Source organism: Paroedura picta, chromosome 14 (assembly GCF_049243985.1).
Source record: "Paroedura picta isolate Pp20150507F chromosome 14, Ppicta_v3.0, whole genome shotgun sequence".
Taxonomy (NCBI): Eukaryota; Metazoa; Chordata; class Lepidosauria; order Squamata; family Gekkonidae; genus Paroedura; species Paroedura picta.
In genome coordinates, this window is record NC_135382.1 from 10,784,683 (window position 1) to 10,801,138 (window position 16,456).

Consider the following 16,456-nt stretch of genomic DNA (forward strand, 5'->3'; position numbering starts at 1 on the left):
AAAGGTAAAGGTGCAAGCACTGGGTCATGTCTGACCCTTGGGGTGACGCCCTCCAGGGTTTTCATGGCAGACTCAATACGGGTGATTTGCCAGTGCCTTCCCCAGTCATGACCGTTTACCCCCCAGCAAGCTGGGTACTCGGAAGGATGGAAGGCTGAGTCAACCTTGAGCCGGCTGCTGGGATTGAACTCCCAGCCTCATGGGCAGAGCTTTCTGACTGCATGCCTGCTGCCTTACCACTCTGCACCACAAGAGGTTCTTTGAACATCCTTAAGGCCTTAAAAAGGCTTTTGTGACTTCTGCCAATTCAAGTGGAAACTCTTAATATTTTATTTATTTATATACTGCCCTCTTTTGGCTCAGGGCAGTTTACATTATAACTCATACAGTGAACAGTACAATGTATACTCAATATAACATTTATTTAACAGTGAAACAGTGTAATATAACAACAGTACTTAATAACAACAAACAGTGTAATATAACAACAGTACTTGATAACAACAAACAACAGTGTAATATAACAACAACAGTCCCCTTCCTCCTACACCATAGCTGTTATAAACAGAGAGAGAGAGGGAGAGAGAGAGATGTAATGCTTCCATATCATGGAACCTGGCATTAAGTAAATAAAAAAATACAACCAGGGGACTCTTCAGAAGAACTGCACTTGCAATACTTGTTGGAAAAATAAGTGAATGTTTGCACCGTGTGGTTTTGATAGGTGAGGGTTTACTGGGCTTCAATTTAACACTTATGGAATCAGGCCACTATTCTAACATTTTAGCCTCAGTAAAGATACAGTACTGTTGTCAATATTTGGTATATCCTCCCACAATTTATATTGCCCGGATAAAGATTTATTTTCAAAACAAACTTCTGTTTGGTAGGGTGGGAAGAGTTGTTTGTTAAGGCCATCTCTTTCTCGCATCCTACCTTGTACGTATCCAAGAAGAAAAACTTGGGTGGGCGGGAAGTATCTTCTGTGATTCTCCACAGGGCCCTGTGAGATAAAGCGAGGACAGATGAAGCTGCCTGTTATCAAAGCCGAAGACTATTTTGAACACTGTAAATTATAGATTCAGGTTTAGTGCTGGGTGTTGCCTAGTAGTTGGAAGGCTTAGTTTTGTGCCCTCTCGGAGGGCAACTAGGAACTGGGAGACCAGATTTGAATCCCTGTTGTGCCAAGAAAGCTTGTTCAGTGACCTTGGGCCAGCCCAATAACCTAATTCACAGCATGGTTATTGTGATAAAATGGAGGGGAGGAGAATGATGCTGTGAGTCACTTTTGGTGCCCATTGTGATGCTTCTCAGTTTGCGGACTGCCACTCTCAGGTCAGCGATGGAATGTCCAGGAAGATAGAGATGTTTTGCCACTAGTTTTTGAGAGCTAAGATTTTTGAGGTCAGATTTATACTCATTTGTTCTTTTGCAGCATCCCTTTCATCTTCAGACTGGGATATAAAGACTCAAGGGTTTCCATTCCTACTTCTGTCTGATGAAGAGAGCTTTGATTCTCCTCCCCCTCCCAAATCTCTAAGGTGCTACTGGACTTCCTTCTAGCTGTTCTACTGAAGAGCAGCATGGCTACTGTTTGAAACTATCTGCAAGGTCCAGATATGGACCAGGCCGGTTTGTGTAAGGCAACCTCCCCCTGCCTCATAATTGAATGTGGGTTTTATTCCATCCATTGGGCCAGGGTGAACAGCAAAGCTGTGTGGGAGACAGCCCCTCTTTGTGCAAATAGCTTATTCTAGCTGGATGTTGGCCCACACTTATCTTCATAGGTCTGCGAGTATGTGGTTTTGTAGAATGCCTCTGAACAGGTGCCAAATGCTTTTATCTTACTACTGAACAATTGAGTCTGGGATTGGAGTGTATTTCAGGTCTTAGAAAGATATTAGCTCTGAAATCTCCTTAGAAATTGGCAGCCATAATTTGAAGATGATTGAATCTGTTTGCTGGCACAGTACTGGCTTTGTAGCATCGCATGAATCTTGTATGTCCTGGAAGAAGGAAGGACTTTCCCCTTTCCAAACCAAGCTGCAGTACAGGACCCAGGACACCAGAACCCCTTCTTATAAAATATTCTAAAAACAAGAGGAAACCTTAAGTACTTGATTGTCTAATTTGTGTTTATTTGTGCTGGCTTTTGGCAATAACTGGCCAAGGAAAAAAGAAACCTGCATCTTGCAAAAGAATGACTATGGTTCAGCAAAAGTGTTGCTGCTTTGCAAGCAAAAGGTTCCTGGTTCAATCCCTGGCATCACCAGTTAAAAATGACCAAACAGTAGGTCTGCCTGAGACTCCAGAGAGACACTGATAGTCTGAGTAGACAATACTGACTTTCATGGACCAAGAATCTGATTCAGTATAAGGCAGCTTTGTGTGGGATTTTGTGTGTGTGAAAGTCTGTTTTTGTTCAGGGACATTCCTGCAATTACTAGAATGTTCTGAGTGAAGGCAACCCCAGGGGCATGAATAAGAAGAGGCAGAGCAGTGGCTACTAAAAAAGGCAAACCTTGACTAAGGACACCTTTATTGGCATAACAAACATCCCAATGAAAGGAAAAATGTAACTAAATCCCAAAAGATAAATTATACTATACAAATCTAAGCTTGTTCCTTCTGCATTGACAAACTGTGACTGTTTACCCTCAGCATATTCCCAAGTACATTGGCAGCTTAGGAAGTTTGGTAAGATCCCTTTCACAGAACATTGATTTTATAGTAAGGAAGTTAGATCTGCATCTTTAATTTACATCTGTCAGGTAATCCTGAATAGCAGCTCGTTGGATCAAAAAGGCTGGATAGTCTTAATACAATATGGATTAATGCATCCAGGACTTCACATTAATCCATATTGTATTAGACTGGATGTCCGGGACTTCACATCCATGCAGACAATACCTTTCTGATGCAGGAACTTTTTGGAACCTTCCCGATGACACATTTGAGTTAAAAGAGTTTACTCTTGCCAGTACAAAGGCCCTTCTTGATAGATAGGAGTCTGGCAAGTATAGATCCGTAGTAAGGCTTTATATGTTGGCTGGATATCCCAGAACAGGGGAAGAGCAAGTGTTCTGTTGGGTAGAGTTCAACAGTTGAATTTCCATGTCCTATAATCTTCATGAAATTGTCTTAAGTATGTATATTTTTGTCCTGACTCAAAAGCCACACAATGTCTAAACCAGGGGTAGTCAAACTGCGGCCCTCCAGATGTCCGTGGACTATAATTACCAGGAGCCCCTGCCAGTGAATGCTGGCAGGGGCTCCTGGGAATTGTAGTCCACGGACATCTGGAGGGCCGCAGTTTGACTACCCCTGGTCTAAACCAATACTTTAAAGCTTAGATGGAATTGTATTGCACCAAGGAGAGATATAAGGATGTGGCCTCATTTGGCGTCACAGTATTCCTCCCTGCAACACTGCTTGCTAACCTGAGGCAAGATGTTCAGAAGGTCTTGGGTAGCATACTGATGTGAATAAGGCAGGATGTCAATTTAAACTGTAAATGTTGTAATTGGGGCAAGTGGAGTCCACATGACAGCTTATTGCTTCAACCGTAATAGGGTGGTGATTAAAAGTTTCTATTTGGGTGTTTGAGGAAGTTATATCTTGAGAGCTCCTGTTATTGAAATATTATTCAACTAGGCTTCAAAGCCCGTCCGTAAGGATGGGCTCTGAAGGTGCTGGGGCACCCCCTGCCTGCCCCCTTTCCCGTCGACTCCCCGGGCTCTCTCCCACCCCGCTGAGGCAGCGAGCATGGCGAGCATGGCAGCAGCGGTGCTGCTGGGGTCGGAAAGGGAGGGGAAGGGGTGGGGGAGGGCCATCTGAGCTCGGCGAAGGGGGGCCTGGACGGAACACAAGCCTCGTTTCTTTGTTTGAGTAGAGCCTTGTGGGGAGGGGCAGCCCCTCTTCCTCAAGCTGCCCCGCGCAATCCGGGCCTAGGTCTAGTTAGAGCGCCTCCTCGACCCTCCGGGGCTGCCTGGGGGGCTCCGGGGTTGCCCCAGATTGATCCTGAGCTGCCGCAGGGCCAGATGCCACCGCCGAAGTTTCGCACAAAGTTGCACCGCTGAGCAACGGGCCGGAACAGCTCCTGCTCTTCCGGGCCCACTGCCCCCCACGACGATGCCAGATCCCTGGGTTGCCTGGCAGCACACTCCTGCCCTGGCCAGTCCCCGTCCATGCCTGAGCCCTCCTCATCAGGTGCCGGCAACAGCACCGCTTTGCCCTCCCAGCCATCTTCCCCAGCCTGACAGAGCACGGCCGAGGCCAGCAGCCCTGCACTGCTGGCACCGCTGAGCCCTTCCCTTTCCTTGCCTGGGGCCGAGCTGAGCAACTCAGGTTGAGGCCAATGCTGCCTCTGTGGACTGTCATCCGAGGAGAGCCCTGCCGTGCGAGCGCAGGCTTGGGCCAGACCGCCTCCCCCTGCTCTTCCCTTCCCTTCCCATCCTCAGCAGATAACAAAGCTAGCCAAGGCCGCCAGCGGGACGCACACCCAGCCAGGCAAGCAGGCAGAAGGCAGCCCCCTTCCTGGCTGCCCCCCTCCCCAGCGATTCCCTGGCTTCCCTGCGGGCCTCAGAGGAGGCCTGCCACGTCTCCAACATGGCAGGCCTGCTCCCAGGCCCACACGAAAGCCTCCCACAGCTGCCCGCCTACCTGGTGACTCCCCAGGGCAGCTCCCAGGCTGGAATGGGCAGCATCCTGGGTAATGGGGCGATCAGAAGGTGCGACGTGCCTGCCGATTGGCCCCTCTGTTGTCAGTCCGGGGCCAAAGTGCCAATCATTGGCCCCTGGTTCCTATCCCAGACTGAGCCCACCCCCTTAGCCTTACTGTTTTATTTATACCTCTCCCCGAGCGATTTACAGATATGGTTATGTTTTAAATAGTTGTAATGCATCAGTTGCTTCCCTCCTATGGTATCTGTTTAACAGATTATACAAAGCAGGTGAAAAGATTTATTTCTCTGATTTGGGCTGGTATAAATGTACTGGGCATTTCTGTTTCACAATGTTTTGTGCTATTAAGGGGGTTATGATTGGTTTTATTGGGACTTTTATGTAGGAGGAGCTACTTTTACAATAATTGCTGAGTCCCTCACAGTTAGTATCATATTGTCTTGTGGATTCTGTCTTAAGCCATGTTTATTCTCTTTGTTACTGTATATGAGCCATTCTGAATGACAAGAAGATATATCATACCTGAACTGATGCAAAAAAAGACATGGATTCCAAGTAGAAATCAGTCTAATCCCAGCTCCCACAATACTGCCTAGTTAGTTACTTGACTCACTGTGAAAGTGCTAATTTTAAATGTTTGACTTAATAGTTTGACATCCTAAAGCTCATATTTGTGGTAATGCATCTGCTAGACACCTTCATGATGATGGAGGCAGTTTTTGCTTTACAAGATTGACATCTGTATGCTAAGAATCCCAGAAGTGAGTTGGCATAATCTGCTGTGAATTGTAAAAATCCCTGAATGTGTATGTTTCTGCTTGCATGTTTCTCTTATGGAAGCCATAACAATTTGTATGGCTCATTAATAGCTGATGTGTCCAATTACAAACTGGGCAATGTCTAGTGCATGTCTCAGCCTTGTCTGAAATGCCCTAGGCAAGCCTTCACTATAATAAAAAAAAATTTGGTCCAATGGCACCTTTAAGACCACCAAAGCTTTATTCTGGGTATTTACTGTGCGCATGCACACAACAGCTTATTTTAAGAATAAAACTTTATTGGTTTTAAAAGATGCCGCTGAACTCAAATTTTGTTCTGCTGCTTCAGACCAACACAGTGACCCACCTGAATCTATAAGGGGAAGGGGCAGGATCTTACCTTACTGAACTGACAAAGGTAGAACTTGAACACAAGATAGACTTGCTGGATCAGGCTCTGGATCCATCATAGAGATGCCAGCCTCAAGATGGGTCCTGGGAATTTCATATCCTCTCCAGAGATCAATTTCCCTGGAGAAAATGGATGCTTTGGAGGGCGGGTTCTTTGTCATTGTACCTGACAGAGGTCCTTGTCCTCCCCAAGGTCAACCCCAAATCTTTAGGAAATTCCCAAACTCATTATTTGCGCAACCGTTCCTTCTGACTTCCTTCTTCAAGTCCAATATCCTGCTTCATACAATAGTTAACCAGCTACTTCTGGGAAGGCTACAAACAGGGCATGGTGGCAGAACCCCTCCCTGCCCATGACCTGCTAGCAAGAGATGTTCAGCAGTGTATTGCCTCTGAACCTGGAGATTTCGCATCACTGCTTCTAATGGCAAAATTGATAGTCGCACATTTATTACTGCAACCTGGTCATTTTTATTGCCCTCCGAAAGTCATAGAGTGTTGAGGACAGTGGAGTGTTTTCAGAGAATCACAGAATCATAGAGTTGGAAGGGGCCATATAGGCCTTCTAGTCCAACCCCCTGCTCAACGCAGGATCAGCCCAAAGCATCCTAAAGCATCCAAGAAAAGTGTGTATCCAACCTTTGCTTGAAGACTGCCAGTTTTGGGTGGGATGGGGCTGGGGTAATTGCAGACATGATTTCTAATCAGTATAGATCAGTCTATCCTATGTGACAAAAGGGAAGGGTAATGTGTCTTAGCAATTGTAGATAGTCCTTCAGTGGCCTTAAGTTTCAAGTTGTCCTGGGTCAAGTGCCTCCTGTGCTGTTTAGCACATCCTTGTGATTAGCACAGTGCTCTGACAGTTGGACCATAATACTCAGTCATGGAGGGTCAGGTCAGGGTTTCTGGATGTAGGATGCTCCTGGCCTGGCCTGGAGCTCGGAAATCTTGATATATTGTACTATTGGGGTGGGTGGGATTTCCCAGTTGTTTACATTTAATCCAGGGGTTCTCAACCTTACCTGTGCCGTGACCCCACCTTTGGCGGTGGCAGCAGCAGTGTGTGTGGGCAGTGCGTGCGCAGGTGCACAACAATCGTGGCATGGAGGCGGCCATTGCCATGGCTCCGCAAGCCGCCACCTCCACACGCTGCTGTCACCCGCTGCGGCGGCCAGCAACCTGGTGACCCCGGGGAAGGGGGCAAGCGACCCCAAATGGGTTGCGACTCCAAGGTTGAGAACCACTGCGTCTAATCCCTTGACAATCAGTCCAGAGATTTCCAGTGGTCCTACAGCTTGTTCTGGCTTGTAGCTGTTGATAGACCCATCCTCCCATACCTCATGTATAGATATTTTCTCCTGTTCATTGATGACTCCCCCCTTCTAATAGTCTGGGGAAGGGAGAAACATGCTTTATCTGCTTTCTTTTGCACTGTGCTTAATACTATAAACCTCTATTGTACCCCCTTTTTAAAAATAAAAATTCTCTTTTATTTTACACCTTGCTTTCTCTTTTGCCCTCCTGTGTGGCTTTCCTAGAGTTAGAGATGAGAACGGTGCATAGTATTCCAGATACAGCAAGACATATATGCCTAGGTGTCTTATTTGCAGCTTCTTTCCTAATTGCTTTCAAACCAATAAGATGGCGTGTGTGGGGGGTAGGAAAATGCTTACTGTACTGAAGTCACAAAACAGGTAAGTGCCTGTAAGAACATTTCATGAAATGTGCATGCTTTCTGTCACTACAGACGGAAAACAACCGTAAATATTTTGTGGGCCTCTTTTCTTTTGCTGTCATTTTCTTTTGTTAATACAAACCACAGTTCCTTTGGCTTTCTTGTCTGTAGTGTGGGGATAATGAAACTGCTAAAGCAGGGGTGGGCAAACTGTAGCCCTCCAGATATCCATGGACTACAATTCCCATGAGCCCCTGCCAGCATTCGCTGGCAGGGGCTCATGGGAATTGTAGTCCATGGACATCTGGAGGGCCACAGTTTGCCCACCCCTGTGCTAAAGTGTAGCTGATTTACAGCATTATTTCGCAACAGGAGGAAATCTCTTCTGAGAAGCCAAGTATGGAAGTTGCTTTTTTCCTAGGAACGTTCCTAGGTTTGGCTGTTGTTGCAACTTACAGGGCTCTATGAACAATGCGAGGCAGATGGGGGAAATCTCTTCCTGGTTTTGTTTTTTTTAAACAACCCACAAGGCAGGAAAAGGGAGCCCGTAACTAAGCACAGGAACCAAGAATTGCCCCCTGGGGATTGGTACAGGTTCTTCCTCTTGAGATGATTATACAAAGGATTATGTAAACAAAGCCTCTTATTAACAGTTAAAACGCCACCTTGTAGCTTATGAGCAGTCTTGGGATGTTTAGGGCCAGCAGTGAAGCAAAGAATGGCAAGCAGGAGAGAAGAAAGGAATGGTCTGATGACTGTCAGAAGCAGGAAGGCAAGAGGTCACATGAAGCCTTGTTCTGACTCTGGGAGTCCTGTTCGTTTGACTTACGGATCACTGACAGAAGCTACTATTCTGCTGGAGGCTGGTTGTCCCTTCAAGGCAATTGGTGTCTTCCACTTTGATTCTGGATTATGTAAATTACAGGAGCTACAAACTTGTCTTTTTAAAATTTATATGGTGGGACTCAGCATTCTCGGAATGCCGATGGGGACCAGTGAGACATGACTGTGACTTCCTAGTACTAGGGAGCCACGCTTGGGTACATAGGCTTCCTCCCCAGAATGGATTTCCTCATCCTCTTTGCCCTTAATTGTTAGGTTCTTGGACTACCTGACGCTGTGTGGGTGAACAAGCTATTTTGGTGAAGGTGTACCTGGGTAAACCTGACCAGCCACATTTGACTTACCGGTCCCAAGGATCAGGTTGTCACTGGTAGTTTAAAGGTAAACAAGGCCTGTAGTTGAGGCCTATAGAATACCATTAACAAATTAATTGGCTTCTCTACATAGGCAATAACATCTGCACACCACTTACCAATGGTATCATAGCACTGTACTCCTGGCTTCTCCCACTGGAGAGGAAGCAGGAGCTCTTTGACTTTCAATGTATAGTGGATTTAAATTTTAATCATTTTATTTTTGTGTTTTTTTTACTATTTTAACTTCTTGTAAGCTGCTCTTAGACCACAGGGAAGGGCAGCATAAAAATCTGAAAAAAAATTAAAATAAGTAAAGCACTAAATTCTACCCATAGCCACAATTGCACTCTGGTTTACTATCTCAGTGCCTAATCAGGTACACAGAACCTGCTGGGTCTGTGCAAATAGAGTGCTGTTCCTTTCTAACATGGATTGAGAATATATGGCTGCATTTGAGTCCTTTGTGGGTTTTGATGCTGCCGTAAAGGCTAGCCAGACTCTCCCTAGAACAGAAGTCCCCAATCTTTTTGAGCGTGCAGGAAATCTGACACGGCATGGTGGATGCAGCAACAAAATGTCTGCCGCAGGAGATGGAGCCAGCCCCAAAATGATTGCACAGTTTAGCTCCAGTAACACAGTGTAGATCCATTCAAGTGGGTAGCTGTGTTGGTTTGAAGCAGCAGGACAAATTGGCACCTTTAAGACCAACACAGTTTTATTCAAGGCATATGAGCTTTTGTGTGCACACACACTTCCTCAGGTACGTGCACACGAAAGCTCATACCTTGCATAGAACATTGGTCTTAAGCTTTGTTGGTCTTCTGGCTGTCCCCGGCCCCCAGGAAGTGTGCTTGGGCTTGGTCCTGGCCCCAACCTGGTAGAAAGAGCTCCTTGAATGAGCTCCAGAGGCTTCTATAGAGATACTTTACCTCTCTCTCCATCCCGTCTAGAACATATAATATAAACTGAATGAATAAATGAATGAATAAATAACAGGAAACACCAATAATAGACATCATGCATATATATATGATTTTATAATGTTTTTGTTCACATTAAGCAGCCTTTGACTTAATTTAATAGCTGTTAGCTGTTCTTGGGACTTGAGGGTAGAATGTCCAGGCTCCTGAGTATTATTTTAATAACAGCGTTGAATTAACAGAAAGTGTGGTTAAATTTTTGCAGGGTGCCATGAAGTTGCACCCAGGATAAGTGTTAGGAGCAACTTGTAGCATATTTATTGTTTTCCTTTGGTGTTCTTTATTATCATTCTGTCATTTTATTCAACTCTGACCTTCATATCTTTTTATACTGATTTTATTGTGCTAGTTTCATATGCCAATAAAGGATTCCTGATTCTGAAGTTCTAAAATGACATTTTATATTTGATCTGGCCTCCCTAGACATATTTATGCAGCCCTGATTTTGAATGGCAGATCAAAACTACCCCCCTCTTCCGCAGCCCAAAGCCCAGGCTTTAATAATGGATTTGTTGTTAACTTTGTTCTGTTGCTGCTATGTCTTATTTTTATTTATTATTTGTGTTTCTAATTGCTGTTGTTTATCTTTTGCTTTCATGGTTTGTAGAATCTTATCTTAATCTGGATTTCTTTAATGTTGTAAGCACCCTTGAAGTACGCTCAGTTGAACATGGGCATGTGAGTTCCTAAACTGGATATAACACAATCCCCCTCTCAGCCACCCCACCCCTCCACCCCCTGTGTGGATTACCTTCCAGATTCTCACTTTGAGAGACAGACATAGGTTATTCCTTGAGTCACTTTAGCAAGCAAAGTGTATTGTGACAGCATAATTTCAGTGCTTCTGCAATGTTGTGAGTATTTGTATGCTTCTGCTGGCTGTTCCGTAGAGCAGCCATTTGTAGTTCACCCTCATTCTAGTGCTACTTCAGATAGAGACTTGAAACACTCTGCCTCTTAATGCTTTTGCTTGTGAATGATTTAATAGCATCCTGTGTATCAGGATGTTATCAAACCAAAGTCCCCCTCCTGGAAGTGTTACTCCTTTAAACAATGCAGAAATAATTCTGAGAAGTAGATGAATTAGATTTATTTAGAAGCGTGGTCATCTGTAGAACTGGAGAACAGTCCTGCTTGTTGCTGATGCACGACTAAGGGAAACAAACCAAAGCTAAATCTGTTGTGCTTTCCTTTTCTTAGGAGACACTTCGCATCCTACATGAACTACGAAAATCCTCCACCTTATCCTGGCCCGGGCCCCACTGCCCCGTACCCGCCATATACCCAACAGCCAGGAGGACCCCCAGGTCCCGGCCCCTACCCTGGCTACCCCCCGGGGCCTACGGGTCCATATCCAGCACCTCAGCCAGGCTACCAGGGATATCCACAGTATGGTTGGCAGAATGCTCCTCCACCTCCTGGGCCAGTCTATGCAGATGGACCGAAAAACACAGGTAACATCTGTGTTCATCAACCAGTACTGACTTCATGCTTTTGTTGTATGCTTGTCTTGTATATTCTTATTGGTATGCTTATTACCCCCAGAATAAGGGATTGTTAACTTCACCAAATTGAGAGGGTCTGACTTGGCTTCCTTGCACTTATAGCTGTCCTGTCAGCACATGGGGATTGGACCAAACGTTTCCCCCTTTACTCCAGGGGCAGTCAACCTGTGGTCCTCCAGATGTTCATGGACTACAATTCCCATGAGCCCCTGCCAGCGTCCATGAACATCTGGAAGACCACAGGTTGACTACCCCTGCCTTACTCCTTCACCAAACAATCAGCAAAACCCTTCAGGGGCTGTCACGAAACCCCAAGATTTCATGAAACTCTGGTTGAGAAAGCCTGTTCTAAATCATTATCAATCTCTGCCAGTCTGGGCTGTCGAACGCAGGTCCTGCTCCTTTTGCCTTCTAATAGTGGTGTTGCCTGCATGTCATAGCTTCTGATGGATTGCCGGCTGTAGCATTCCAAAATTAAAGCAGGTCAAGATTAAATGCTTGTGAGTCTTCCGTGCAAGAGACCGTAGAGTGAGGTTGTCACTGTGCCAGTATTTCCTCTCATGACAATGATCCTTGTAATTGGCTTGATTAGCCAGTAGTAGCCTGCTCAGAATGACATTTTCCTGCTTGCTCTTACCCCTGCTGCCCCCTGAAAGTTTGGCCCAACCCTCATGTGCTTGTTTTTGGCTGTTGGTTGGCAGAGTAGAGATCTGTAATGGTAGAGAGTCCCCCTTTCCCAGAGAGACCATTTTTAATTGGGGCTGAAGTAAAATTCTGTTCTTAGAACAATCATAGTTGTTGACGGTGAAACTTAAAAGTCTGTACAAAGTGTAATAAATATTTAAAGTTTGTATAGAACATATGTAAATCAATTCATGTAACTCACTTGCTGTGCTCTGCTGAAACATGTGGATGGGTTCCATAATTTATATTTTATTTTATTTTATTTCTATACCGCCCTTCCATATGGCTCAGGGCGGTTTACATACAACATCATAGGGGATACATGGAATGTGTCAACATACAGCATAATATACAACAATAACAACCCAACAGAGGTTCTAAACAACAACTTCAGTGATCCCAACAATAACAACATAACAAGCTAAACTCCCTAGAGAGGTCAGGCTGCTTCAGGCCATGGAGGGGATGTCAGAGGTGGGGGGGACCTGTGGTCAGTCTCAGGCAAATGCCTGGTGGAGGAGCTCTCTTTTGCAGGCCCTGCAGAACTGTGGGAGAACTAGGCTGAACTCCTAATAGCAGAACTCCTAGGCTGGGTCCATAGTGCCATAGCTGAGGGTGTTTTGTGTGTAGAAAGAAAAAGTTGCCTTCCTAGTAAGAATTCCAAGGGATGACTAACATTCAGAGAGGTTCTCCGTAGGAAGAACTAAACCTGAGCCTGGAATGGCTTTATTTTGGTAAAAGAAGCCTCCCCTAAGGCTGCTAGTAAGGCAAATCTGGGGAAATTCCTTGACAGACTGGTTCATTTCCAGTCCCTGCTTAATGTTAAATGTGGCTCCATTGGTTGGACTAATATTCCTTTTTCTTTTCTTAAAAAAAACAAAAAAACAGACTAACTTGCAATTGATTCAGCAACTGATACAACTCGCTACAAACCCATTCCCGTGTTACAAAGTCCGTGTCATGACAGTGAGGCCTTCCCATCAGGCAACATTGGGAGTTCTCTGCTGTTCTTTGGGACTGCACAGAAGACTATTGCGTGCATAACAGTTACAGATTAGTGCAGTCCTGGCAAAGGAGTCTCATTCAGACTGAGACTGCGCCACAGGAGAAGAAGGGTGTACAGTTCACTCTCTGCACCATTTTCCCAATCTGAAGCTACCCTGAGAGACCACTGTTTGCCCTGTTGGGAGTATTTGCATTCAGGTTTCTCCTTGGGGCACTTTGGGTCAAGAATATGTTGTAGGAGTGGGTTACAGGAGACTTAGGCACCCTCTCCATATCTGCTATGGTCCTGATTTAGGTCAGGAATTCTGAGCAGGGAATTGCCAATTGTGCGTGTTGGCCAGTTGCTTGCCAATCTTGAAGATGCCACCTTTTAAGCTTAAGATGACATTCCAGGGGTAGTCAAACTGTGGCCCTCCAGATGTCCATGGACTGCAATTCCCATGAGCCCCTGCCAGCGTTTGCTGGCAGGGGCTCATGGGAATTGTAGTCCATGGACATCTGGAGGGCCGCAGTTTCCACTCCTCAGGGGCAGGGTGCCTGATACTCTTTGAGGGCACCATTCACACTTAGAAGGGAGACCTTGGAACATGGGGATTGCACATCATCACACATATTGCGTATTCTATTCCCCCCCCCCCAAGCTGAGGAAGGTGTGAGTGTTTTAAGATTAGTGTATGGCATGTCTTTACATAAAATCTGCATTAGACAATGATTCCTATGAGTACTGTAGACAAGTGTAACATATTTCCAAGGATATGTTTATTTTTTCAATGTGACTACATTTCTGCACAATTAATATGCTATAATGTGTATGATAGTACACTGTCATAATTCAGGGTTAACTGAGTTCACCAGTTCTTCTAATCTGAAGAACTGGGTGTGATTCCCTACTCTTCCACATGCAGCCAGCAGAGTGACCTTGGGACAGGCACAGTTCTCTTAGGGCTGTTCTTGCAGAGCAGTTCTGTTAGACCTCTCTCTGCCCCACCTACCTCACAGGGTGTCCGTTGCGGAGAGAGGAAGGGAAGGGTGTTTGTAGACCACTTTGGGACTCCTGGTAATGAAAAGCAGGGTATCAAAAACAGCTCTTCTTCACTTCAAATAAACCTTACTGCTGCCACCTTAAAATCTGCCTGTTTAAGACTTCTTCAAGCATCCCAGGATGGCATCCTTCAGTTGTCCATGTAACCAGTCTTACAGAATAGGATGTCTGCAAGGTCAACAGGGGCATTGCAGTGCAAGCCAGGGTGGAAGAACAAAATGAAGACTTTGTGTGCATTAAAAGCCATCTTTTCTAGCAGACAGTGCTTCACTCAGCAATTCAACAGCCAATTGAAACCAGACAGTTAATTTGTGTTTCAGTTAACAGAGAAAAAGGAAAAAAGGGGGGAAAACCTAGGGAGGGCTGAACCATCTCCCAAGGCTGACTTTCTGGGGACTCACAGCAGTTAATAATCAACAAAGGGAGTCCTTCTAAATAAGCTCAAATCCAAACAACACTTAGCATTCTGAAACAAGGTTCAACCATCTCATTAAAACCTGGAACTTGGGCTGTCAAGTTCTTTATGGGTACATATTTAGTTTTAAGTGCATAAACCTGAGGTATGTATACTTAAATATGCCAAAATAATATGTGCTGAGTTCTAAATTTTATTTATTAATTTATTTTATTATATTTATATGATAGAAAGGCAAGGTTGAGAGCTTTGAAATCATAGATAAATTGTCACATGGTACTGCCAGCACATCAGTTTTATTGTAACTCTCATAGAATCATAGAGTTGGAAGGGTACTCCAGGGTCATCTTGTCCAACCCCATGCACAGTGCCCCACAGTGACCTCAATTCCATGCCTAAGTGATCCCTCCCACCAAAAATCAAGTGTTGAACATCTCCGTATGGCTCACTCCTACCAGAAACTAATGAAATTGCTCCACCAATAATGATAAGGTACACAAAAGCATTCCTCCTATTAGTCATGCACTTCTTTCCCCAGCATTTTTTAAGGACTTTGCTCCCTTCCCTTATGCTTATCACATTGGCTTCATGGAAAAATATACAACTCAAGCCACAACTGGCTGCCATTTTCCATGCTGGTCTGCTGTAGTGTAAGATATTGGATTTTTAGTGAGCAAATAGTTTGGGAAGGGAGTTCTCTTTTGTGTGGCTGAGGATGAGCATGACGGGACAGAGGTGGCAGCAATGATGCAGAAAAAAAATATCCTGATAGTCTGACTCTCAAAGGATATGTGGGACACATACCTACTCTGGAGAGACTTTGTCAGGGTCCCCTCCCACCCAAAAACACACAGACATAAAGAGACTCCCTTACCTCCCCTCCAGTTTCCCCCTTATCTGTTGGTTTCCCAACCTCTTCCCTGCTGCTTTTCTCCTCCCTCACTCGCAAACACACAGAGACTCACTTCTTTCCCCCCCTCCTGTTTCCCCCTTTACCTAGTGGTTTCCCAACCTCCCTCCAAGCAAGCACACACTCACTCCCTTCCCTCCCCGCCCCCCTCCTGTTTCCTGCTCCACTGCTGCCTTGACTCCCCTGGTCGTAGATGTGTGAATACTCACATCGGTGCAGCTGCTGGCTGGGACCTCCATCTTCTGGAACACTTTGTGGGCGGGACAACATCCATCATGTCTGTCTATATTTCTGTTTGACAAGGTACAGCAGAAGATGTGTCCCACATCCAAAAAACACAGCCAAGTCTTGTCCTGGCCTGGTAATCGCTCACAAGAAATGCCATTCCCCAGGAAATCAGAAGAATTAAAAAGAAACCCCAAGAACCTGCAAGTGACAGTGAATGTTTTTTCAGTGATATGCTTTGCAAATACCAAAGAGACCCTATCTATGTTTAGAATGTGGAAAATCATGGCAATGACCCCAAACAGCAATTTTTGTGTATATTTTTTGCTTGGAATTTTTGAGATGCACGCCACTGGTGACCACATTTCTTGTTCTCTGATCTGTGGCTGGTAGTTAAGGGATTATGCTCGTATCTCTGATGTATTGCGTCATAGGAAACGTTTTTTAATCAACCCAGTTTTTTTAAAAAAATTAATAATCAAATATGGTACAGCTGAAATTAGATTATTTATTATATTTTCTTATGATATAAACCACCCTGACCCCTAAGGAAGGGTGGTATAAAATTAAATCAATAAATAAAATAATATGTTACTTGTGGTTCAATGATATTTTCTGGGGAATATCTCTCTGGATTTTGAGGCACTTCCTTGACAGCAACGGGTAAAAGTTTCCCAAATAAAATGTTCCAATTGAGGGGCGAGCATGTAAGACCAAAATTTCCTCGTAGCCAGAAAGCAACTAGTGGAAAGGACTTTCTAAGCCTAAAAGGCTGCTCTTTAAACCTGTCTGGATTTTGAAGCTTAACTGAACCTGGTGCTGTTCCAGTCTCTGTTGGATAGTTTTGGATTCCCCTGGACCCCACTTTCCCCTGGACTCTTTGTGTTGTCAATAAATAATGGCTGCATTTATTAAATAGGACTGTATGTGCCTGATAAACAATTCCAGGCTATTTCTTCTAATA

At 44.9% G+C, this 16,456-nt stretch overlaps 1 protein-coding gene and 1 long non-coding RNA gene across 2 annotated transcripts in view; one reads left to right on the forward strand and one right to left on the reverse strand.

Annotated features, from left to right (window-relative positions):
- The window catches only part of CYSTM1 (cysteine rich transmembrane module containing 1), a 58,146-nt gene that overhangs the window by 11,643 nt on the left and 30,047 nt on the right, over positions 1–16,456 (forward strand). Inside the window, exon 2 of the mRNA XM_077310927.1 lies at positions 10,907–11,160. Within this exon, the coding sequence (XP_077167042.1) occupies positions 10,926–11,160 (235 nt within the window). The 5' untranslated portion in view covers positions 10,907–10,925. The remainder of the gene's footprint in view (positions 1–10,906; positions 11,161–16,456) is intronic.
- On the reverse strand, positions 622–15,772 carry LOC143824072 (uncharacterized). Its single transcript, XR_013226679.1, has 3 exons — positions 15,477–15,772; positions 13,893–13,954; positions 622–1,003 (listed from the first exon to the last, which is right to left on the reverse strand). It is a non-coding gene; the product is annotated as an uncharacterized LOC143824072 (long non-coding RNA).